At 45.5% G+C, this 23,687-nt stretch overlaps 2 protein-coding genes across 4 annotated transcripts in view; one reads left to right on the top strand and one right to left on the bottom strand.

Annotated features, from left to right (window-relative positions):
* Positions 1 to 6,932, bottom strand: part of RECQL4 (RecQ like helicase 4) — a 33,540-nt gene extending 26,608 nt beyond the window's left edge. The window contains exons 1-6 of the mRNA XM_032223489.1: positions 6,864 to 6,932; positions 4,642 to 4,752; positions 4,477 to 4,510; positions 3,354 to 3,463; positions 2,229 to 2,372; positions 111 to 1,201 (exon numbers count right to left, since the gene is read on the bottom strand). Of these exons, the coding sequence (XP_032079380.1) occupies positions 111 to 1,201; positions 2,229 to 2,372; positions 3,354 to 3,463; positions 4,477 to 4,510; positions 4,642 to 4,725 (1,463 nt within the window). The 5' untranslated portion in view covers positions 4,726 to 4,752; positions 6,864 to 6,932. The remainder of the gene's footprint in view (positions 1 to 110; positions 1,202 to 2,228; positions 2,373 to 3,353; positions 3,464 to 4,476; positions 4,511 to 4,641; positions 4,753 to 6,863) is intronic.
* Positions 6,933 to 7,072: 140 nt separating this feature from the next.
* LRRC14 (leucine rich repeat containing 14) lies at positions 7,073 to 22,325 on the top strand. Of its 3 annotated transcripts, none has more exons than XM_032223015.1 (5): positions 7,073 to 7,178; positions 15,055 to 15,335; positions 16,449 to 16,808; positions 18,830 to 19,465; positions 21,079 to 22,325. In XM_032223015.1, exons 3-5 carry the CDS (start codon positions 16,486 to 16,488, stop codon positions 21,647 to 21,649), a joined length of 1,530 nt encoding a protein of 509 aa, XP_032078906.1. In that variant the 5' UTR covers positions 7,073 to 7,178; positions 15,055 to 15,335; positions 16,449 to 16,485; the 3' UTR covers positions 21,650 to 22,325. The 3 variants fall into 3 exon arrangements, with proteins under 3 accessions (XP_032078906.1, XP_032078905.1, XP_032078907.1); XM_032223014.1 differs by having other exon boundaries at positions 15,055 to 15,390; XM_032223016.1 differs by lacking the exon at positions 7,073 to 7,178 and adding an exon at positions 7,215 to 7,307 and having other exon boundaries at positions 15,055 to 15,390.
* The last annotated feature ends 1,362 nt before the right edge of the window (positions 22,326 to 23,687 follow it).

Genomic DNA, 23,687 nt, shown 5'->3' with positions numbered 1-23,687 from the left:
GTGCAAAGCAGGAGTATCGCAACCTTGGCAACTTTTAAGACTTTGAGGACTTTTAACTCCCAGAATTCCCCAGCCAGTTCCTCCCTCCAGGAAAAGGTGAGGGTAGATACCTTGGCATGCCGGGCTTCCCACTCCTCTTAGGAGATTTTTCCTCAACCAGGTCCCCAAGTATATTTTCAGAAAGAAGTGGAACCATCTCCTCCTTCTCCTCTTGCCCTTTGGCCATGTCTTGGTCAAAGTCATATTCATCCTTTCCTGGCTGTTGGTTGGCTGCAGGGTGCTGTTTTTTGACGTGGCTGCCGTCCTCAACCTTAGTCCTTTGGCGCTTGGTGCAAACGGCGCGTTTAGAAATGCCTGGAGCAACGTGATCGTCGGCTGAAGGGTCCAGACGCCTTTTCTTGCTTGGCATTTTCCCTTTCTTGGTGAGGGGACGCTGCCCGCTCTGCCCATCACACAAAGCACCCCTCAGCCTGGAGGAAGCTCCTTGCAGAAGATGCTCCTCTGTTTTCCGGCTGTCGTCTTTTCTGACAGCCTCCAGGTTCTGCATCTGCTCAGTGGTGGGAATTTCAGCACTGGTTGCACTGAATGCTACACTGATCCTTTCTTTGTCTGAATCTGGATTATCCCGTGTGCTCGGTGTACTCAGGTCTTCTGGACTCTGGCCCACGGGCTGCCTCTCTAACACCCCCTGCTGACAATTTTCCTGGGGAGATTGGCAATCTTTCTCCCGTTTTCTTTTCCCCGGTTGGAGAAACGGAGGCTGTGTTTGGAAAGAAATGCTTTCGGGCAATCCTCGGCATGGCCCTGCCCCGTTAGCCGGGTCCAAACTGCAATCTTTGATTTGTTCCTCTCTACTCTCCCATTTTGTCCCTTGGCACCTGTCTAGCCATCCAGCATCCAAACTGCTGAGTCGTTTCGTGACTGTCTGCTTTTGCCACTGAAACCAATCCGATGACGACAGCCTCGGTTTCCGACCAGGAAAACGGAGCTGGGTGCCAGCCAGGTCTGGAAACGAAGAAGGAAGGAGAGCTGTGAGTTCCTCGGCATTAGAAGTAGGCAAATCATTGGGATTAGTTTTTAATGAAGGAACTTCTGGCGATGGAAAAGGCACAACTTTTTCAATCTGAGCTCCATCCTTCTGTGCTACCTGAACTGGTTTCCTTTTGGGAGTGAGGGATCTCCTTAAAGTAATAGGACTTTCCTGGGATCAAAAGTAAAAAAAAAAAGCACCACAATTAGTAGAATCAGATGGATATCAATGCTGAAAACTAATACAATATTTTTAGCTTCTGAAATCTAACATTTATTTTATTTTTGCTGTTTTACAGCTGCCTGCAATCTCCCTGCATGTTTTGTTTATCCGATTTATACGACCATCCATCTATCCAAGAAACTCTTGAGGATGAATATATTCTTCATGCCACAAGGCAGGAGAAAAACTGAGTCAGTTTAAAATTGGGGCTCATTTAGCAGGTTTGGGAAGAAATTTGGGCCTAATGTTATCATCCTTTCTCCCCTACCCTACTTACAATGTCAGAATTCAAATAATCAAGACTATACGTTGGGTTAATCAAAGTATAAATTATGACAGCCTCTAGAATTATTCTTGTTTACTCATATGAGAAAGTTATATTTAAAATAAGGGATTAATTGGGTTACTAGGCAAGTAGGCAATCCGATCTTTTTATTAAAAAAACGAAAGAAACGGTGGGAAAAAGTTCCTTTCAATTTTCTCTCAGCATTCTATTTCTCTGGTTTTTCGTGAGATTTCTGTATTCCTGGACTAGAGTGATACATTTGTAGAAGACTACTTTTCTAATCTTCATTCATGTTATTTATTTGACTTGATTTTCTTATTTCTTTAGTCACAATCACAGTTTAATATAATAAGAAAGTGACTCATAAATGTAGACTTCCCTTCCAGATCAAATTTTGAATGGTTCTGAGTTATTGGTAGCTATGAGCCAAGATAAATGCTATGGGAGGTATCTAATTAACTCAAAATGAGATACGTTTGTTAACAACAGAGCATCGATAAGAAAGAATTTTTTAAAGAGAATTGGTCCCTTTGATTCTGCAATAACTTTCATCCTTCAGAAATCAAGCGACAGTACTTTTACGTTCTAAAACTACAATCTTTTGCACAATATATAATTGCATTCTTTGAACTCAGAAAGTGCCATTATATAGCAACTATACATTTCTCAACAGTCACAAAGTTTTCAGACCTTAATTTTTGCACCTAAGTTGCATTTCAGCTTCATCCCAAAATGCTGTGCAGAGGCCTGCAAGGCTTCTGGATTCTGCCTGGTCGGTTTAGAAACCTTCAGTCCTCGATTCAAGTGCGATCCCCAGGAACCGGAATCAGGTGCCTTAAACCCAAGTAGTGAGAAGACAGAAAGACAACTCAGTTGTTAATAACTGTACCAAAAAGACTTTTTCAAAAAGACCCAGGCGAAGTCACAAATTCAACCCTCTTGTGCCCTCCTGTGTGAATGCAGCAAGTGTGATTAATTGTATACACTATGCAAATCATGACAGTTGGGTGAAATGGGAAAATTAAATGATTAGGAAAACTAGGGTTTGAATATTGTGCAAACACAACCAGTGAGTTTTGGATGCGGTGTATAAAAGGAGTGAAGGAAATGTTAACTCGGCATAAGAAATTTCAGGAAAACAATTAAAGATCTGGGGGCCACATTCACAAGGCACATAAGTGTATTGTATTAATGTGAACCCATAAACTCAACTATTTTAGTAACTAGGTTTAGCATGTTGTAAAAACCCAACAACTGAGATGTTGGTGATGTTTAAGCAAGTTTGGCTCAGACCAGTAGTGTGATACGACCGGTATGCCCCGGTATGGGCGTACTGGTGCCGGCTGGGAGCACCAGGTACCGTTCTGGTACAGTGCTCCAGAGGGCCCACCTGCCCACCCTCCTTACCTGTATTTGAGCCGATCGGGGCTTTCACACACCCGCATGGAGCGTACAGTGCCTGCGCAACGCTCCGCCGAGCAGCTGGAGCGTCGTGGAGCGTCACGGATGCTAGGTATGCATGCATGCACTGCATGGGTGCATGTGGTGGACGCCCGGCTCCGTTGCAGCGTACCTGTTGCAATGGGATCCGGAACCCACCACTGGCTTAGAACAACATATTTGCAAAATACGGTGGCTCCTTCTGGAATCCCCATTTAGTATTACGTTTGCCTTTTGGGAAGTGTATATAGCTTCTATCATATTTCCAAAATTGTCTCCAACATTCACATTTCTAATTTGTTGGATCATAAATTGCCAGTTTTAAGTTATCAAAGGCCTTTTGGGCATCCAGGAAAACGGTGGCTTTTTCAATACCTTTTCTGGTGCTACCAGTTCCTGGTTTTCTTGCTGGCAGGTCATGACAGATTCAGGATGATCATGATGTCCCTTGGATTCCTTTAGAGCCTTGTACTCTCTGTACAGTTCTGTGCACAAATGAGAGTTTTGAGCTGAGAATCATGTAGCCAAATTAATGCTGTAATCCCTCAAATGGACAATCATCTTAAGAGCCAAGGTGGCGCAGTGGTTAAATGCAGCACTGCAGGCTACTGCTAGATCAGCAGTTCAGCGGTTCAAATCTCACCGGCTCAGGGTTGACTCAGCCTTCCATCCTTCCGAGGTGGGTAAAATGAGGACCCAGATTGTTGTTGGGGGCGATATATGCTGACTCTGTAAACCGCTTAGAGAGGGCTGAAAGCCCTATGAAGCGGTATATAAGTCTACTGCTATTGCTATTGCTATTTAGGTAGGTTATCCAATTGTTCACTTTGCACTCAAAAACAGTTTCACATTCAAAACATGAGGGCAAGGGACAGGAAGTTTGTGAAATGTTACCCTCGGAATAAAATGTTTTGCACACCCCCAAACAGTGAAGAATCTTATTAAACCACTGAAGTGTTGTTCAGTTACAACTCACTGAAGTCACAGTTGCTAGAAGTAGAGAAGGAAAGATTTAGCTACATTCCTCTTCTAAATGAATGAAACTTTAGCTTCAATCCATAAAGAAAAAAAAACACATTTCCAAATCTGTGACAATGTTGCGGCTGAGAGGGACTGTCTGAAAAACAGTTTGTTTGATGCTAGTCATCACAGTGTCCTATTATATTATTACTCCCTCAATGCCATTCATGTTTTGTTTTCTGATAGTAAAAAGTTAAAGGCTTAGAAGTCATTTTGACAAAATATATAGCAATGCAATTAAAATGAGTATCAATGTATTGTAAAATAATTGCAATTAGCATCTAATGAAAAAGTTTTAGATACAGATTTCTTGCCTTCCTTACCTACTTTCTGATGAGAAAATGATCAAAACATAGCATTTTAAATGTTTGCAAAGAACTATCACTTTCCACTGATCGAAACTGATAATTTTATCACATCTACTACTGTACCTCCATACGCAGGACTATAATGTGTTGTAGAGAAGAATCATGCTTACTTTTTATTTTTTCAGGAGCATCCAGGACATCTGCCTGGAAAACAAACACAAAGAAATAATTTTGGAAATCTGCTTGATTACAGTTGTGTTGAAAATGGTTTCATTAGCCTAACAATATAACATTGAAAACTATGATAATCTGATATTAAATTACATTCCAAATACCTTGCTGGGCTTCCTCTGCTGCTCCTGAAAAAAAGATGTCTCCCATTTTTTCAGTTGGACTTTAATTTTGTCCAAAGGGTCCATAGTTCCATTCGGCCAATTTCCTGAAAACTGTATGAAAAGACAGAATGCCAGGTAAATTAGTCCCACGAAAACTCCATCAGAAAATTTAGCAAGGAACACCGTGAGAGAACACAATACGAACAGGACAACTACCCAAGTCCTTGACACAAGCATCAATCATCACACAATATTCTCATTCAGGTTTTGATAGACAACTCCACAACTTTAAAATTCCACTTTGAAATACTGTATTCATTGTCCTGCAATTTAAGCATATAGAATTATTTTTTTAAAAAAGCTTTTAATACTTTAACTGGAGATCTTTTACAGAGGACAGCTATCATGGCTGGGATGGCTTTGTTATTTGAGAGTCTGTCCTGTCAAAGCTATGACAACAGAGTCACCATTTCCTTTTTTTCCTCAACATGCTAATGTTTAATAAATTGTGTTCCTTGCAGTCAGCCAGATGTTCAGACTGGATTTGGCCTTTTTCTTCACCTCTTGAGTCCTTCCCAGGGACCTGGGATAGGCAGGTCTGGATGTTTGATGGTTTTAGAGGTACTGTATCATTGCAGAATGCTAGCTGTTGTGAGTAAAGCTGCCTTCTGCAATTTACTGACGGCGAATTTATCAATGCCAAAGGTATTCAAGTGGTGCTCCCAATGTTTTGGGATTGCACTCAAGGCAATCCAATCCTGTCACTGTTGGTACTACCATTGTTTTTTTTAATAAATCATCATCATTATCACCATCACCATCACCATCATCATGGCTTTCTCAGAAAGGCACAAGACACATGAATAGGGGGTTTACATGAACCCACAGACCTTCTGCAGAATTTTTGCCCTTTGATTTGAGAAAGGGAAGCACAGAAGTAGGAGGAAAAGACAAAGAAGATAAGAAAGGAAGCTTTCTTCCATTTGGGTCAGAGACCTGGCCTGCAAATCTTGAGAACGCCAAACTAACCATTTATAAAGTAATCAAGGTAAGATATAAAAATCAAATCAATAACACCCACCCTTGTTTTCTAAAAATCGAATGAATGAATAAGACCCCTTGCTTTTCAGCAGTGGATGGGGATAGATAGATAGATAGATAGATAGATAGATAGATAGATAGATAGATAGATAGATAGATAGATAGATAGATAGATGATAGAAAAAAAACCCTTGCTTTCCAATAAATAAATGGGAGAGCCCCTTGCTTTTCAACAGTGGATAAATTTAAAAAACCTTGCTTTCCAATAAATAAGTAAATAACTGTGAAACCACTTTGCTTTTCAGTGATAAATAGAAATAAAGATATAAATAGATATAGATAATAGATAGTTAATAAATAGAAAGATAGAGATATAGAAATAATAGATGGAGACAGATAGATAAATAGATAGATAATAAATAGAAAGAGAGAGGGAGAGATAATAGATACAGATAATAGATAGATAAATAGAAATAAAGAGATAGATATAGATAATAAATAGGAAGAAAAATAGAAAGATAATAAATAGAAAGAGAGAGGGAGAGATAATAGAAAGCTATATAGATAATAAGATAGATAAATATAGATAAATAGAAATAAAGATAGATATATAGATAATAAATAGGAAGAAAAATAGAAAGAGATAATACATAGAGGGAGATAATAGAAAGATATATAGATAATAGATAGATATAAATAGAAATAGATAGATATAATGATAAATAGAAAGAAAAATAGAAAGATAATTGAGAGAGGGAGATAATAGAAATAGATATAATGGATGGATAGATAGTAGGAAATACACACACACACAAACACCTTTTTTCAGCAATGGACTAATAAGTACATAAATATAAAGAAGCGAATAAAGACCCTCTCGCTTTTCAGCAGTGGGCTTCGGCTCCTAAAGGTGGGACCGGGAGGAGAGAGGGGAGAGGCAGCTCAGGGAAGGGGGCTCTGAGGGGGGCGTCCGGGCGCTGCCTCACGGGAGAACGGTGCAGGAGGGGCTCCAAAGACCCTCCAACTCCAGAGTTAGGACGCTGCGCCCCCCCCCCCCCCCGCTCAATTGTGACTGCCACTGGCTTGGCTGAGCCGGAGCCCCCCGAGGAAGGTGACACGCAAGCAGGAGGAGGAAGAAGAAGAAGCGGGGCTCCCGCCTTCCCTCCGCCGGATCAACCTACAGGAAAGCTCGCCGTCCGAGGCCGCTGCCGTGCCTGACAGGATTTCCCGCTCCCCGAAGCGCCGGCCAATAAGGGAAGCGCACGCGCCCCGCTCAGCCAATCACCTCCCGTCTCCCGTCTTGGCTTTTCCCACCCTGGAAACGGGGCCGCGGAGGCAGGGGAAGGGGCGGCGCCTGCGCGTGCGCGGCGGGTGTACGGAGGCCGCCGCGGGACTTTGTTATCCGGTCGGGGCGGGGAGAGAGGCTCGGGAATGGTTTTCTTCGGGGAGGAAAAAGGAAAAAAAAAAAAGCGCGGGCCCGACGGAGCAAGTCGCGGGTAAGGGCGGAGGGGCGTGTCGCTGGCGGGAGCGGGCCTCGTTGCCATGGGAACAGCCCCCCTCAGAATCTTGAGGAGCGTCGTGAAGAGAGGCCCGGAGCGGAGCAAGGCCCAAAACCCCGCGCCCCGGTAGCCGCTGAGGGGGCTATTCTCGGGCGCTGCTTGCGAAGGAGGGGGCTTGGCAGCCGTTACGCCGGCAAGGGCCGCGGCTCCGTCTGTGGGAGGCCTCCCCTTTGTCTTTTATCTTAAGAGGGGGGGCTTTCCTAGGTTTCAGGGTGGGGGGCGCCCGACAATTTTGGAGGGACGATGAGGGAAAATCAGGGTCTCTGAGGGGATCCTCATGAGGGGGGACGACGAGTTTGGCAAGATCTGAAGGGGGAAGGGGCAACAGGCCATTTAAAAATAATCCCCCCCCCCCGCCCTAAATACAGGTGGTCCTCGACTTACGACCGCAGCTGAGCCCACATTTTCCATAGCTGAGGATTTTTCTCCCCATTTTATGACCTTCCTTGCCACGGTGGTTCAGTGAATCCCTGCGGTCGTTAAGCAAATCGCACGGTCGTTAATCGAATCCGGCTTCCCCCTATGGAATTTGCTTGTCAGAGGTTCGCCAAAGGGGATCACGTGACCCCCTGGGAGGCTGCAACCGTCATAAATGTGAGTCGGTTACCGAGCGTCTGAAATTTGATCAGGGGACGGTGGGGATCTGCAACGGTCGTAAGTGTGAAAAATGGTCATAACTTGCTTTTTTTTAAAGTGGCGTAAGTTCAAATGAATGGGTTTTTAAGAAGAGATTGGGCAGATTGGTCTGAAATGGTCAGGGGTCTCCTGCTTGAGCAGGGGGTTGGACTAGAAGACCTCCAAGGTCCCTTCCAACTCTTAATATTGTGTAGCAATAGCAGTAGACTTATATACCGCTTCATAGGGCTTTCAGCCCTCTCTAAGCGGTTTACAGAGATCTGGGTCCTCATTTTACCCACCTCGGAAGGATGGAAGGCTGAGTCAACCCTGAGCCGGTGAGATTTGAACCGCTGAACTGCTGATCTAGCAGTAGCCTGCAGTGCTGCATTTAACCACTGCGCCACCTCGGCTCACCACTGTACATTCTGTTCTGTGTGGCTACAAGTTAAGGACTACCTGTATTTCTTTGCAAGTTTCGAAGGGACAGTCCTTCTGGCCTGCAGGATTGGTTCGTTGCAAGTTTATTTATTGTTTTTTCTATTTTAATTTATTTCTTTTAATTTCTCACACTTTTTAATCTGCTACCCACCTCCTTCATAGAGGGAAAAGCATCATATCTGGTCCATAGCTGGTGGGTTGTGCATTATTTTACCGCCACGTGCCAGGTTTAAATGCACCTCCGTACTAAGTTTGGCAGAAAACTGAAGCATATGCAGATAGTCCTTGATTTACAACTACAATTGGGCCCCAAATTTCTGCTGCTAAGCGAGACAGTTAAGTGAGTTTTGTCACATTTTATGACCTTTTTTGCCAGAGTTTGAGTGACTCACTGCAGTTGTTATGTGACACAGTTGTTAAGTGAATCTGTCTTTTCCATAGACTTTGCTTATCAGAAGGTCGCAAAAGAGCCAAGGTGGCGCAGTAGTTAGGGTGCAGTACTGCAGGCCACTTCATCTGACTGTTATCTGCAGTTCAGCGGTTCTAATCTCACCGGCTCAGGGTTGACTCAGCCTTCCATCCTTCTGAGGTGGGTGAAATGAGGACCCGGATTGTTGTTGGGGGCGATGTGCTGACTCTGTAAACCGCTTAGAGAGGCCTGAAAGCCCTATGAAGCGGTATATAAGTCTAACTGCTATTGCTATTGCTAAAAGGGGATCACCTCTCTCTCTCTCTCTCTCTCTCTCTCTCTCTCTCTCTCTCACACACACACACACACACACACACACACACCATTGCACATTGCGACCATCTGAAATTTGATCACTCAACCATGGGGATAAAAAAGTAATGATCATTTTTCACACTTTGAGCCATTCTAGGATCCCGTTATCACTTGATCCAGAGACATGGTCACTTAACAACTGTCTCGCTTAGCAACAGAAATTTTGGGCTCAATTGTGGTCCTAAGTCTAGGACTACCCATAGTTTTTATTTTTATGTCACTGCGGTTGTTAAGTGGATCACACGGTTGTTAAGCAAATCCAACATACTCAGTGAGCATTTGCTGCTTTCTGCTGAGTGAGGAATATAGTACATCTTTGTAGTAAATATTGAGGGGACTGGAGGGGGCCAGACCCAGGAATTAATGTCTGCATTTTGCTCCTTGTTCTTTTGCAAGCTTTTGATGGAGCCATTCTTAGGATAATTAGTTGGCAATTAGGCATTTAAGTTTGGCTCTGATTTGAGGCAGGTAGCTCAAACTCACATATAAGGAAATGGATTTGTTTCTTCTGTCAGCATAGTTATTTTCTTTCTTATTTCCTGTTTAAGTTTGGCTGGCTGGTTGGTTGTCTGTGTGTCTGTTGTGGCCCGCCAGCTGTCAGCAGAGCAGGCAGCAGCGAAGATGAGGAGGAGGTTGGAGAGGAACTTGGGCCAGTGCTGGAGTCTGGGCTCTGCATCGGACGCAGAGATAGAGCCTGGGCCTTGCGACATTTCCCAGCCAACGGAGAGGCAGCTGCCTTTGGAGGCTGAGATGAGTGAGGAGGAAGAACAGCTGGGGCCTGTTCCATACTCTGTATGCACAGAGTAGTTAGAACTTAGAAGGTTAGAACTCAGAGTTGAGCAATGGAAGACAAGGAGTTGACTTAGGAAGCAAAGCACAGGTGGCTGCTGAATGGGCCCTCCCTGTCTGGGCAATAAATAGAAGAAAAGGGGAGTGGTTGTCGTAGGAGACAACAGTTCGTATTTCTGAAGATTTTGCTCATGATGTTTGCTGCATCAAAGAGTGCTTTCCAGAACTTAATTTGCAGCTTTTCAGCTGGGAGCTCACTGCCTTGCAAATGGAACTGATAAGGTCTGTTGCTGCAGTTAACTCTTTGAAGGACTCTTGCCTGGACTATTAATTGCATTCAATGGGTGAATGCAATTAATTCCACAAGAGGTAAAGAGGGAGTTTTTTTGTGACAAGGAGTCTGTTTCTTGTTTCTGCTAAGGCTGGCTCAGAACAGTGTCTGGTGTGGTTGCAATCTATTAATAATGCATTTGAATGTCTCAGGCTGTGAATTGTAGGTGTCAGTAGCGGTGTTAGATTATTTTGTTTCTGTGGTCTGTCTTTTAATAGGTCACTCTAGGAATAGTTCTGACTCTGTTGATTTGTTTCTTGATCGCACTGGTTGGGCAGGTCAGTCTTCTGAATGCTTCCGGGAGGCCTGAATCCCATCAGTTCAGTATCTCCGTCCGGTTGGTCAGAATATACCTACTTTCTGATGAGAATATATATCAACTTATAACCACAATTGAGCCCAGCATTTCTGTTGTTAAGTGAGACACTTGTTAAGGGAGTCTTGCCTCCATTTTACGCCCTTTCTTGCCACAGTTGTTAAGTGAATCATCGCAGTTGATAAGTTAGTAACCCGGTTGTTAAGTGAATCTGGCTTCCCCATTGGCTTTGCTTGTCAGAAAGTCGCAAAAGCGGATCACGTGACCTTGGGACACAGCAACGGTCATAAGTATGAACCAGTTGCCAAGTGTCTGAATTTTGATCACATGACCATGAGGATGTTGCAACGGTTGTAAGTGTGAAAAATGGTTATAAGTCACTTTTTTTCAGTGCCGCTAGTTCTTGGGCACCTTTCCAGGTAAGAAGAGGAGTGGAGACCACAGGACAACGGTGTTTTCCAGGCCTGAGCACTGGGAGAAATGGAATTAGCCATCTTGCTCACAACCACACAAGGGCCTTGTAAAGGACACATTTGCAAACCTCGTTTTCTAATCACTGATCAATAGAAACAGCTCATTAATTACTTTGAAATTTTTAAGGATCTTTGGCATGACAGGTGTGAAAATGATAGGAGATTCTATCTTTAATCCTTATTGGAAAAATATAAACTTAAGTGTTTTTTTTAAAAACTGTTATAAACAGCAAAATAAGATTTTTGATCTTAAAAAGTGGACTAGGGGTACAGGTAAAATTGAAACTTAACTTGAAAAAATGTTTTGGGAATTAAATATAAAGTACAAAGCACTTCTTGTTCTGTTTTGGTTTTCGCAAAGCACAACATGGGGTATAATTTCAATATTTTAAAAATGGGATCCTAGAGGGAAGTAAAGACTTTTTTAAGTAGAGGAAAATGCACAAGCCTGCAACATGCTACAACAACAATAAAGATACCGAAGAAGACTTTTGAAGAACTAAATCAGAGAATAATAGTCATCAACAATTTCTGTAACCACATCTGCTTCTCTGGTTAAACTATGTCATTAAAGAAATGTCAGATATAGAACAAATTTTATCTGGCAAGATAGAGGTGATATCAAAAGTGGATTGACAACTGACAGATCAAGCATGATTAACTTAGGTAATTTGAACCTAATGGGTTTACAAAAGAGACTTGTTAAAGCCTTGGAATGCTCTGTGTGATGGGACAAAGAAGAAATGAAGAGTTATAAAATACAGCGACACTATTTGAACAAATATCAAGAATTTAAGATGTAAAAGGAAGGAATATAAAGTTACCCGTAAGTTTCTTTGATCAAGGTAAAGACATATTACTACTTCTGGCTACACTTTCTATCTGGACTTTCTGCTGGCACCAGGACTGAAAAGATGATGTGGATTTGCTTATAGACACATGAAAAGATAAATGTAACTTTAGAGAGTATAAAAAGTTACTAACTTTGTTTATACTTAGGATGAAGATCTTCTTCCTTATTATATTCCTTTCACTTTTTCTTTACTTGCACTTTTTACTTTTCTATTTTTCTTTTCTTTACTATTTTTCCCTTTAAGTTTAGTTTGAATTAGATTTTACTGTTATAATCAAATTCTTAACAGCAAAGTAGTTCTCCTCAGCAACTAGAAACTCAGTCACCGTACTAACATCAGTGAGTACAGACTCACACATGTCATACTTGTGTTGACATGAATGGTGATGATCCTGACAGCTTATTTGTGAGACCGTTGTTGTATGACACTTCACCGTCCATGGCAGTTCAATGATGTTTTCACAGGAGTTTCTAGTTTTCGGGAGTCTGTGGTGTCTCTTATAGGAGTGCTGGTGACATAAGATCTGGGCACAGTTTGGCCTCAGCTTGTTTGATTATGATGTCATTGTGAGTCTCTTGAAACTTTGGATGGCATCTGCCTCTCCTCTACTGAAATTGTTGTGTAAGAATTATTATTTTTTTCATTGATGATTGTGCCTTGGGGTTGCTGGCAAAAGCATTCAGTATCGAAATCCAGTTCACTGTTACATCCATCAAGGGGTGGGGGGGTCCATGCTTTTTAAAGATTTGATGTGCTCTGCAATTGTGTGTTGTCACAGATTATGATGGCTATATCTCTGAACCTTGGTGTTTTGTTTTGTTAAAAGAATTCTTTTTGTCTCACATTTCCTGGTCCTCGGAGAGTTGCATATTTTGGGTGGGTTGGGAGGAGGAGGAGAGAGAAGCATCATTCACGAACAGACCCTTCAGCTTGGTGGGGTCTGCAATTGAATGGGTTCACTATAGTTGGGGTAGGTCTGTGGAGCCCTCCCAACTGTAGTGAGTAGAATGCATGTAGAATCTTGGATTGCTTGTTTTCTTTCGCCCATAGTTTAACACTGCTCTCCAGCTACAACTTAAACTAAAAAGAGATTTCAGCTCAACAATCAGGGTAGGGAAATATATAACGGCTCTTCTGTGAGAGGTGCTTAGTGCCCTCTGAACGTGGTTGTGTTCCTCCAGACGTTTCAAAACCCAACTAGGTAACATTATCAGTGCTGGTAAGGAGTGAGGTTTGCTCTCCCTTTATATGCTACTGGCTTGCCCTGTCAGTGTTGGTATTTCCTTGACTGGGTGTTTATTATTGACTTGGTAGTACCTTGATTGGAGTATTGTTTCCTTCTTGATTGTTGATCTAATATCTATTGCATCTTGGTGCTAAACTTGCTCGTATAGATGCCGATTGCTGGTGGGGAAGTAGTTTTGGTCTTTTGGTTCCATTTTTTGGCTTGTTGATAGCCTCTTTTATGTCGCATGTAGATATTGTTTATATCTATGTATCCGTTGATGGTTTATTTCTCAAGAGTATTAGGCTTCTAGAAATTCCATAGCATTTTTGCACTTGGCTTATGGTCACAGTTTCCCAGTTGAAACTATGATTAAGTCTGTCCATAAGTTGTGAAATTATTCCATCGCGTCTTCTGACTGCTAGTCGGTGCTCATTTCATCAAGGCCAAAGCAGGAGAAATAAAAGGAGGGAACAGCAGAATAATTGAGTAGAGGCCTTTCTTGTCCTTCATAATTCAGACTAGCAGTGTAAGCAGTGATAATGCTTTATAAAATAATTGTCCTCATTTTGTGGGAGTAAGGTTGCATTTCGGCTTGTTGAAGAACCTTTGGTCAAATTTAATAAGTTTTCTACGTTAAACCTGTGCATTCCAAAGTAAGCTCCCTTCTCTTAGGTAAGAATAAGGGGTGACGTCCTGTTTGCCCTCCCTGCCTCTCCCAGAAGGACCATCCTCTCAATTCAGGTGGAAATAATGGGAATCACTTAATAACCCAATCCAATTTCCCATCCCGCACCCAGGCTGTTCTTTATCATTATCAGGGATAGATTGGTAGATTTATATTCTGCCTATTTTCAAGACTCTTTATGGGTTAGCCAACTCCAAAATGCTATCTGAGATTACAGGTCCCTTTGACACTGTCAACCTGAGGTTGTCACCCCCCTCCCCTTTTGACAAGACCAGGGTCTTTTTAGACCCCTGAGCCAAAAATATTTATTTATTGCTTCATGAGGTACCCAGCGATGGGCTGGACAATTTATGGACCCTGGTCAAATTTGTTCCAGATAAAGTTGCACCTCTTTAAGGCTAAAATTCTTTGGGAGTTTTATGCACAAACTACACGCCATTCAAATAAAGAGGATAAAAAACCTCTTGGCGATGAAGATGCTTCCCTTACACAACTGCAAAGACCTTAAATGTTAACATTAGTCATTTGAATAGTAGCAATTCAGAGGCGGCTTAATGCTGCAGCAACACTTTATGAAGATGAAAATGGCTTTATAGGAGCTTTTAAGAAGGTTAATCATCATTTAGCCATTCAGAGGAATCAAGCATAATTGGAACGTTGTTGTTAACAGTGGCATACAGAGTCTTCTCTTGAAACCACTCACTGTATTGCAAGCGGAAGAAATGCTTCCCTCCTGGACCATTTAAAATAGTTCCTGATGCTCCCCCCCCCCCCCATAGCCTTACTTCTGGACAGGCAAGTATCTACAAAATGCAAGTAGTCCTTGATTTACGACCATTTCATTCAGTGACCGTTCCAAGTTACAGTAGCACTGAACAAAAGTGACTTGTGACCATTTTTCACACCGTTGCATTATCCACATGATCACGTGATCAAAATATGGACTCTTGGCAACTGACTCATATTTATGACAGTCGCAGTGTCCCGTGGTCACATGATCACCTTTTGCGACCACCTGACAAGCAAAGTCAATGGGGAAGCCGGATTTTGTTACTAGCAGAACAACTGCAGTGATTCACTTAACAGCTATGGCAAGAAAGTCCATAAAATGGGACAAACCCATTTAACAACTGTCTTACTTAGCCACAGAAATTTTGGGGTCAGCTCTAATTATGAGTAGAGGGTTACCTGTATGTCTGTGGAGATTCCCGTAGATATCCCTGCTGTCTTACCTGTATGCCTCCTCCATCAAAAACTTCATTAATTACTTAATTGTGCTCTTGTTTTTCTGCCTCAGATTTAGCCATGGAGGAATCGGAAGAGAAGCGTTTTGAAGAGGATACAGTGTAGAAAAGCTACCTCTCTTGAGAAAGTCAACTCATTTTGGATAACTGCTGACCAAGTCAGAAGAAGAAGAAGCAGCAGAAATCCTTAAGAGTTGGAAGTGCTGAATCTGCTTTTTGGATACAGTGGGAGTCCTTGAGGTCACTTCTCCCCAAAGGGAGGTTAGAGTGTCATCAGGGCAGGAAAAAAAAAATCCTTCTCTTATCCCAAGGCATCAGGAAACTTCCAGGACCTGTAAGTCTGTAAAAAAGGGATCGTAGAGTTTCATCTCTTGGAGAGGACCCAAAAGGCATGTAATGCAAATTTAACTGGGCAGGGATTTCATGTGCTTTTCTTCTGTTGTGGTCAGTGAAATGCGATTGAAATGCGGGATTGAAGCCCTTTCTTAACTTTTAACTAGAGTGAGACTTGGGGCCCTTTCAGGATGGATTGTTAATGTGCTATCAAGTCGTGGTCAACCTTTAGTGTGCGCATAGTTATTCTCCATGACAATCTGTCCCTAACTGTAGGAGAAGGAGTGGCAGAACCTGCAGGCGGAGTGTAAAGAGGAATCAGCCTAGAATTCCTACTCAACCCAACTTCTTTTGACTGCCATTGACCATTATCTCACTTCAGTAGGTACTCGCCATTAGCTGACAATATCCCCGTGCTGTTTAGCAATCAGTTTAATTGGACCTTCACTGTAGATTTCTTGGCCTTTTGTGCCCGATGCTAATCTGCACCAGTATAGACTTTCACAGAGTGCAGAGCATTGAATTGGATCCATGCATTTGATGAAGTAAATGGTAGTCCTAAAAACCGATGCAATAATCCATTTATTAATTTTTAAGGTACTTTAGGGTGGGGGGTTTTTTTTTTTGGCTGGATAGACAAGTAATAGTTGTTAACCTAGAATAACAGGCCTGGAAAGGACTTTGGAGGTCTTGGACTAGGAGCAGGAGACCCCATACCATTCCAGTCAAATGGCTGTCCAATCTCTTTTTAAAAGCCTCCAGTGATGGGACACCCACAGCTTCTGAAGGGAAACTGTTAGAAAGTTTCTCCTTTGTTCTAGTTTGGTTCTCTCCTTGATTAGTTTCCCTCCATTATTTCTTGTCCTGCCCTCCAGTGCTTTCAAGAATAGGTTGACCCCCCCCCCCCCCTCTTCCCTATGAATTCTTTGCAGGTACGTTGTGGTTTCTGTTTATGAAGTGCATTACGTATGTCAATTTCTCATTAAATGTTTCTTGAAACTGAAGTCACTAGGAAGGTTTGAACCCTTAGATGGAAGCTTTTGGAGGCAGGCTAGAGAGAAAGTATCTAGTCATATTATTCTTTCCCATCTAGTAATATTATTCCTTTCCATAGCAACCTTCTGGCTTGCTCCCCCTGCCCAGTTGCTGCCATGTATTCCCTGGTCTTCCTCTGTGCGCAGAAGGTTGTCTCTCACTACTCAACCTTGCAAGAAGCCCTGGGCTTCCTCCCGAAGGAGCTGTATCCCGTCCTCTTCAAGGCCGCCTTCATGGATAAGAGAACTCCGGTGCTCCAGCAATTGGTGCAGACCTGGCCATTCCCCGTCCTCAGTTTCCAGAAACTCTTGTGCAAGTGTCAGCATTGTGAGCGGGCCCTGATCCGGGAGAAGCCGAACAAGTTGTGTATTCAGGCCATTATTTTGGGGGTGGTGACGTATCTCATGAAGATGCTGGAGAATCGAACTTGCAGTAAGAGGTATGTATACCCTTCCTTCTACTCCATTGTCTTCCTAAGTGAAGAGCCGGTAGATACAGAATGAGCGTCTCCACCGAGGCTAGAAAAATACAGGCAGTGCTTCAACTTACAACAGTAGAGCCAAGGTGGCGCAGTGGTTAAATGCAGCACTGCAGGCTACTGCTAGATCAGCAGTTCAGCGGTTCAAATCTCACCGGCTCAGGGTTGACTCAGCCTTCCATCCTTCCGAGGTGGGTAAAATGAGGACCCAGATTGTTGGGGGCAATATGCTGACTCTCTGTAAACCGCTTAGAGAGGGCTGAAAGCCCTATGAAGCGGTATATAAGTCTACTGCTATTGCTATTGCTAATTTGAAGTTACAGCGGCACTGGAAAATCTGGCTTAGGAGCTTTTTTCCACACTTATGACTGTTGCAACATCCCCATGCGCAATTCAGACCTTTGGCAACTGGCTCATGACAGTTGCAGCGTCTGACAAGCGAAGTCAATGGGGAAGCCAGATGGGTGACTAACTTAACAAGTGCCGTGATTCACTTAACAACTGTGGCAAGGAAGGTCATGAAATGGGCCAAATCCCACTGAACCACTGTCTCGCTTAGCAGCAGAAAATGTTGGGCTCGATTGTGGTCGTAAGTCAAGGACTATCCGCATTAAAGCCAGGATTCCCTACAATTTCTGATTTGCGGGGCATCTCACCTGGCTTTTTCATTTTCAGTTGTAATTCTATCCCACACTTAAACTTCTCTCCAGCCTTTTTAAGACCGTGAGTCTCTATCTCTCTCTGGAAGGTCATTTTTTATGACAGGAGATTCCTACAGATGGCGTTAAAACCTTTGCATGTGAAGATAAAGGTCGGATTCACGTGCCTTTTGTTCATTCTATTTGCCCAATCGCTACCCTGGATTCATTTGCCCTAAAGATGCGGAGAATACCAAGCTGTACATAATAAGGCAGTCCAGCGGTAAAGCTATTTTCTTCCAGGGATGCTGGAATAGAGCCGAGGTGGCGCAGTGGTTAGGGTGCAGTACTGCAGGCCACTTCAGCTGACTGTTATCTGCAGTTCGGCTGTTCAAATCTCACCGGCTCAGGGTTGACTCAGCCTTCCATCCTTCCGAGGTGGGTGAAATGAGGACCCGGATTGTTGTTGGGGGCGATATGCTGACTCTGTAAACTGCTTAGAGAGGGCTGAAAGCCCTATGAAGCGGTATATAAGTCTAAATGCTATTGCTATTGCTATTGCTAATAAGTTTAGCAAAGATCCCAGTGAACACAAAGGGAAATCCTATGTTGTTTCTAATCCCATCAGCACACTATTATTGAGGGTTGTGAAAAAGGTGACCTCTAGGAAGGCAGGCCAGCCAACTCCGTGGTCAGGTGGAGGAATGCTGATAGAGATTATTCCTGTTGCTGCTGTTACTACCTCTTTCACTGTTTTGCTGGTTTCAGGGGTGGCTTGGTATAAAGAAAGACGGGAGTCCAGGTTTATACCTCGATATGCTTTATTCAGCTGACTAAAGACGGGCCTCCCTTAGCAAAGGAGGACCCTGAACACACTTTGACACTTCTATTTATAGGTTTGCTACCTTGCCCACTTCTCCGCCCAGAAGCACCGGGAGTCAGAAGAATTCCCCACCCAGGCAAGCTGGCACACTCTAGATCAGGAATCTCCAACTTTGACAACTTTTAAGACTCGTGGATTCCAACTCCTAGAATTCCTCAGCCAGCTATGCTGGCTGAGGAATTCTGGGAGTTGGAGTCCTCGAGTCTTACATTTGCCAAGGTTGGAGATTCCTGATCCAGATAAGATGCAAAAGTGACAGGAACAGCCACCCCCACCCACCCTTGGAGGTCCTCTAAGGACACTGGGTGTCATCTCAGGGACTTGGGGTGTTTGTGGAGGAACCTTCCGTGACCTCGAAGGCCTGCAGAGGCACCCATGTTCCCCCGTCAAGCCTTCCAATAGGACACCCTTTCCATTTCTGCTCAAGCTAACGGCTTTCCTTTTTTTGCCCCTCCGGCCAGCAAGGGCCAGCGCTTGCAGATCCTCGACATGACGGGCCTCCAGGACGAAGGGCAGGGCCCGGAGAGCATGAGCCTGTGGTCCAGGACGGTCACTCTGGCCAAGGCGTGCCTGGACGTCTCCAAGCAGCAGAGCAAGTGCCTGAAGCGCTCCTCCAAGCGGAGGAAGGGCCCCTACAGCAGGTCCGTGGCCCTGCCGGCACCGCAGCCCGTGTCCGTGGACGTCTGGGTGGACCTTTTTGTCAACAGCACCTCCTACGTGGTGCTGAAAGACGCCCTGCAGATCAACAGCGGCAACGCCCTGCGCCTGCGCTGCCGGGACTTCCGGGCGGAGGAGCTCTCCATCGCCAGCACCGTGGGGCTGCTGGAGTTCCTGGACCCCGCCGGGGTCCGGCAGGTGGACCTGCGGTTCAACAACCTCGGGCTCTCCGGCCTCAGGGTGGTCCTGCCGCACCTGACCAAGTTCACCAACCTGGCCAGCCTGAAGCTGCCCTACAGCAACATTGACGTCCGGCGGCTGACGGTGGGCATGGAAGGGAGCCTGCAGTACTTCGCCACTCAGCTCAGCCGCCTCACCTGCCTCAAGGAGCTGAACCTGGGCTCCTCCAGGCTTTCGGGCAAGCTGCCACAACTCCTGGGGTAAGAGAGCAGCTTAGGTCAGCTGTCCCCAACCTCTACGGCTTGGCAGCCTGGTTTGGCGGGTTGGGGGAGGGGGGAAGAGAAACCAGACTGCACAACTGCCTCCCAGCACACATGCAACACCACTCACACGAGGGGAGCTGCACAAGTCCCAGCTCTCACGCAGCCCAGTTCCCAATAGGCCAGGGCCTGATAATGGACTGCAGCCCAGGGGCTGGGGACCCCTGACCTAGATCTAGGGAGGAATTTCCTGACTGGAGAATTAACCAGTGCCTCCAGAAGAAGTTGTGGGTGTTCCATCATCACTGGAGGCTTTTAAGAAGAGGCTAGACTGCTGTTTGTCTGAAATGCTGCAGGCTTCCCTGCCTGAGCAGAGGGTTGGACTAGAAGACCTCCACGGTCCCTTCCGATGCTGTTATTCTCTTATCCTGCATGGATCCGGGAAATGCGGGGTTGCGCATGGGACAAAGAACGAGAGTGCAGATTTCCTTGTTCTAGCAAAGAGGCCACGCTCCTGTTCAGAAGTCCAAATTGCTGCCTATCTCTTTTTTTTTTTCCCTGATAATTTTTTTAAATTAATTTGTCAAAACAAGTACAAAAAGAAAAATGAGAATCATGGGGAAATGAGGGAGGAGGAAAAAAGCATGGCTGAAAGGGAAAAGGAAAAGGGTTAAAGCTTGTGTGATGCCAGGTGTTTATGGGTTTAAAATGTAATTTTGCCTTTTTGTTTGTTTCATTCTCTCCTGTACCACCTTTCACTTCTTAAAAGACCCCTTAAATTGGCCCTGGGCAATCTCGGCCCTTGGCAGCCCTTGGGAAGGTTCGACAAAGCCCCAGAATTTTGAATTGGAATTTTCAGGACCGCCAAAAGGGGAGGGAAAGCGATTCATGGTTTCATCCATTACTTATAACCTCTTAAGCACATGTCCCTGGTTCAACCAAATTTTATTTTGGATCCATTTCTATTTATTTTTATTAGTTAGGATTGAGTAAATTATCTTTTGCATTGCATGTAAGTTTTGTAAAATTCTATCTTTTTGATATTGTGGTAAACTCTGGTAAGATGGGCCGTCAATAAATTTAATAATGGGTAAATAATAAATATTGGGACGCAGTGGCTAAGACGCTGAGCTTGTCAATCAGGAGGTCAGCAGTTCGGCGGTTCAAATCCCCAACGCCGCGTAACAGAGTGAGCTCCCGTTACTTGTCCCAGCTTCTGCCAACCTAGCAGTTCGAAAGCACGTAAAAAGTGCAAGTAGAAAAATAGGAACCACCTTTGGTGGGAAGATAACAGCGTTCCGTGCGCCTTTGGCATTGAGTCATGCCGGCCACATGACCAGCACTGGCTCTTCCGCTTTGAAACAGAAATGAGCACCGCCCCCTAGAGTCAGGAATGACTACGCATACGTGCAAGGGGAATCTTTACCTTAAATAACAAATAATTAACACCTGTGACTTTTTGCAGTGCATCCCTGGCGCCTGAAGGACAGGCCAAGGGTGCTCCTCCTCCAGAAACCGCCACACAACTCTTGTGTCCTTGTGGCACAAGGAGCGGGGAGAGGGAGGGCCCCCTGCCAGTCCTTAAGCGGCCTTCTCTTTTGCCGTCTCTGCAGAAACCTGCGAAGCCCTTTGGAGAGCCTGGAGCTGGCCTTTTGCTACCTGCTGCCCAACGACTTTGCCTACCTCTCCCAAAGCCTCCACACCTCGTCCCTGAAGAAGCTCGACCTGAGCGGTAACAACCTGCCTGACAGCCTCCTCCAGCCTCTGCAGGGCCTGCTGACCGAGGCCGCCTCCACTTTGCTCCACCTGGACATCATGGAATGCCGGCTAATGGACCCCCACCTGAACCTGCTCCTGCCCGCCCTCTGCCGCTGCACCCGGCTCCGCTACCTGGGCGTCTTCGGCAACCCCATCTCGGCCAAGGGGGTGAAGAACCTGCTCCACAAGACGGTGGGCCTCTTGGACTTGCGGCTGGTCATCTACCCCTACCCCGTGGACTGCTACGGGGACGACCTGCCCTGGCCCCCCACCTCTTCCAACCTGCTCAACGGCTCCGTGGATGAGGAGAAGTTCTCCCGGGTCAGCAACGAACTCCAGCAGATGCTGCTGAGCGCCAACCGGGGAGACGCCGTCTGGACCACGAACCTCTGCCGCCACAACAGCCTCGACTATTTCAGTTTATAGCCCCGTTGGGCACCAGTACTCTTCTACTCTCCTAAATCTGGAATAAAGCCCCTCCTCTTCCTTTCTAGTCCGTGATCTGAGCCCGCTTAGCAGTCCCGGCGGGCGTAAGCCAGAAGCCCTGCGCGGGGTAACCCTGCAAGCAGCCGATTAAGAGCCTGCAGGGGTTTTTTCCTGAAACTTGGAAACACGCTCTGCCAATTGTGCTGGGCCCTCATGGAGCCGGTAAACAGGAGCCGCCTGGCAGGGATGGAAAAGGGGGCACATCTGGGGCAGAGAAGGGCACTGCGCCCTCTTTCCATCCCTGCTGAAGTGGGGATGCCAGCCCAGAAAGTCTGTCCCAACCATGGGGTTTTTTCCCCCCCAATTGCAGACCATTTCCGGTGCATGTAGCAATGGGAGGGAGGGGGTCATTTTCCTGGCTGTTGGGTTATTATTATTATTATTTTTTACTTCTATACATCAGAATGTAGCATTGTGTTGTTGTGGGGGGGGGTCTGAGATGGGGGGGTGCAGGTGGGCGCTTTCCACCTGTTGTCGTTAGCCCTCTCACGTTGAATAAGGTGGGAGCAGGCAGGTTGTGGATCTCGAGTTCAGAGGGAAACCTTGTTTTACGATGGGCGGCGGGAGGGGGAAGATGGCACAACAGCCTTTATCTTGAAATAAAAGACGATGCCTCTCGGAGCAAAGTACTAGTCCCTGTCGTTTACTTCTGGGAAGGGCTGGATTCTGCCTGCGACGCAAGCTGTTTCCGAGGAGCATCTCGAATTCAGTCCAGGTCGACGTTGAATTATAGATGAGTAGACAAAATTTAAAATTTAGCATGGTGCAGTACTGCAAGTTAACTCACTATGCACGCCAGGGTGTTCGATTCTGACCAGCTCAAGCTTGACTCATCCTTCCGAGGTGGGTCAGATGAGGACCCAGATGGTTGGGGACAAGAGGCTGATTCTGTAAACCACTCAGAGAGGGCTGTAAAAGCACTGTGAAGTGATATATAAGTCTAAGTCCTATTGCTACTGCCCGCCCTCCCTTCCTTCCTTCCTTCCTTCCTTCCTTCCTTCCTTCTTCCGATGTGCTTCCAAGGAGCTTCTCAGCATTGGTTCCTGTCAGCTGCCCATCTAACCCCGTGATGGGGAACCTGTGGCACGCAGAACCCTCCTTCCGGGCACACAAGCCGTCGGCCCAGACCAGCTCCACTGCGGATCCACGCCTGCCTCCCGCCGGCCAGCTGGTTCTGGGGCTTCTGCCACGCATGCACTGGGAGCGGGTTGCATGCGGGATATGCACACATGCGTGTGTGGGGGAATGCATGTGCAGGGGGCATTTGCATTGGATTTGGGGCCTGGAAAGCTTCCTGCACCAACCTGGAAGCCAAAAATGGGCAAGGGGTGGGTGGGGCATATGTGCAAGGGGGGGTATGCTCACATATTTTGGGGGTGTGCGCACATGCGCACGCACTCTTTGGTCACTCGGCACCAAAAGGGTTAGCCATCACTGATGTAACCCAAGGGTCCCCAACCCTTGATCTGTGGCCACAGCATGCCAGCAGCCGGGCCAGGAATGTGGAATGTAGGCCGCACACGAACCCCCCCTTCCCCCACCAGTCAATGGGGAAACCCCTCCACAGAACCGGTCCCTGGTGCCCCAAAGGATGGGGGCCACTGATCTAACCCTTCATGGAATGGGGAGAAGACCACTGAGTGGGAAGCCCCCGTGGGTGGTTTGACATGCCTCATGTGCTCTTCTGAACACTCTGCAGTTCTCGGGGACAAACAGTATGCAGGCAGCTCCCTACTTAACAACCGTTCTCTCGGGGAATGTTCAAAGTTACAACGGCACTTGTTAGCTACGTTTGTTCCATCCAACCAGTTTATCATCGACAGGCTTGTTGATGGGTCGCTCGCCATCTTCTCCAGGATAGTAACAATCACTACAATAAACAGCTGTCTGTATGCGGTATTGCGTATCAACACCAACTCTCCTTTAGCTACTCCTGGTACACCCTGGGCCCATAACCAGTGTTAGGTAAGCTCCCTGT

This window comes from Thamnophis elegans, chromosome 8, assembly GCF_009769535.1.
Source record: "Thamnophis elegans isolate rThaEle1 chromosome 8, rThaEle1.pri, whole genome shotgun sequence".
In the NCBI taxonomy this organism is placed as follows: domain Eukaryota; kingdom Metazoa; phylum Chordata; class Lepidosauria; order Squamata; family Colubridae; genus Thamnophis; species Thamnophis elegans.
The sequence above is the reverse complement of the archived record's forward strand: the minus strand, read 5'-3'. Positions and strand labels throughout refer to the sequence as shown.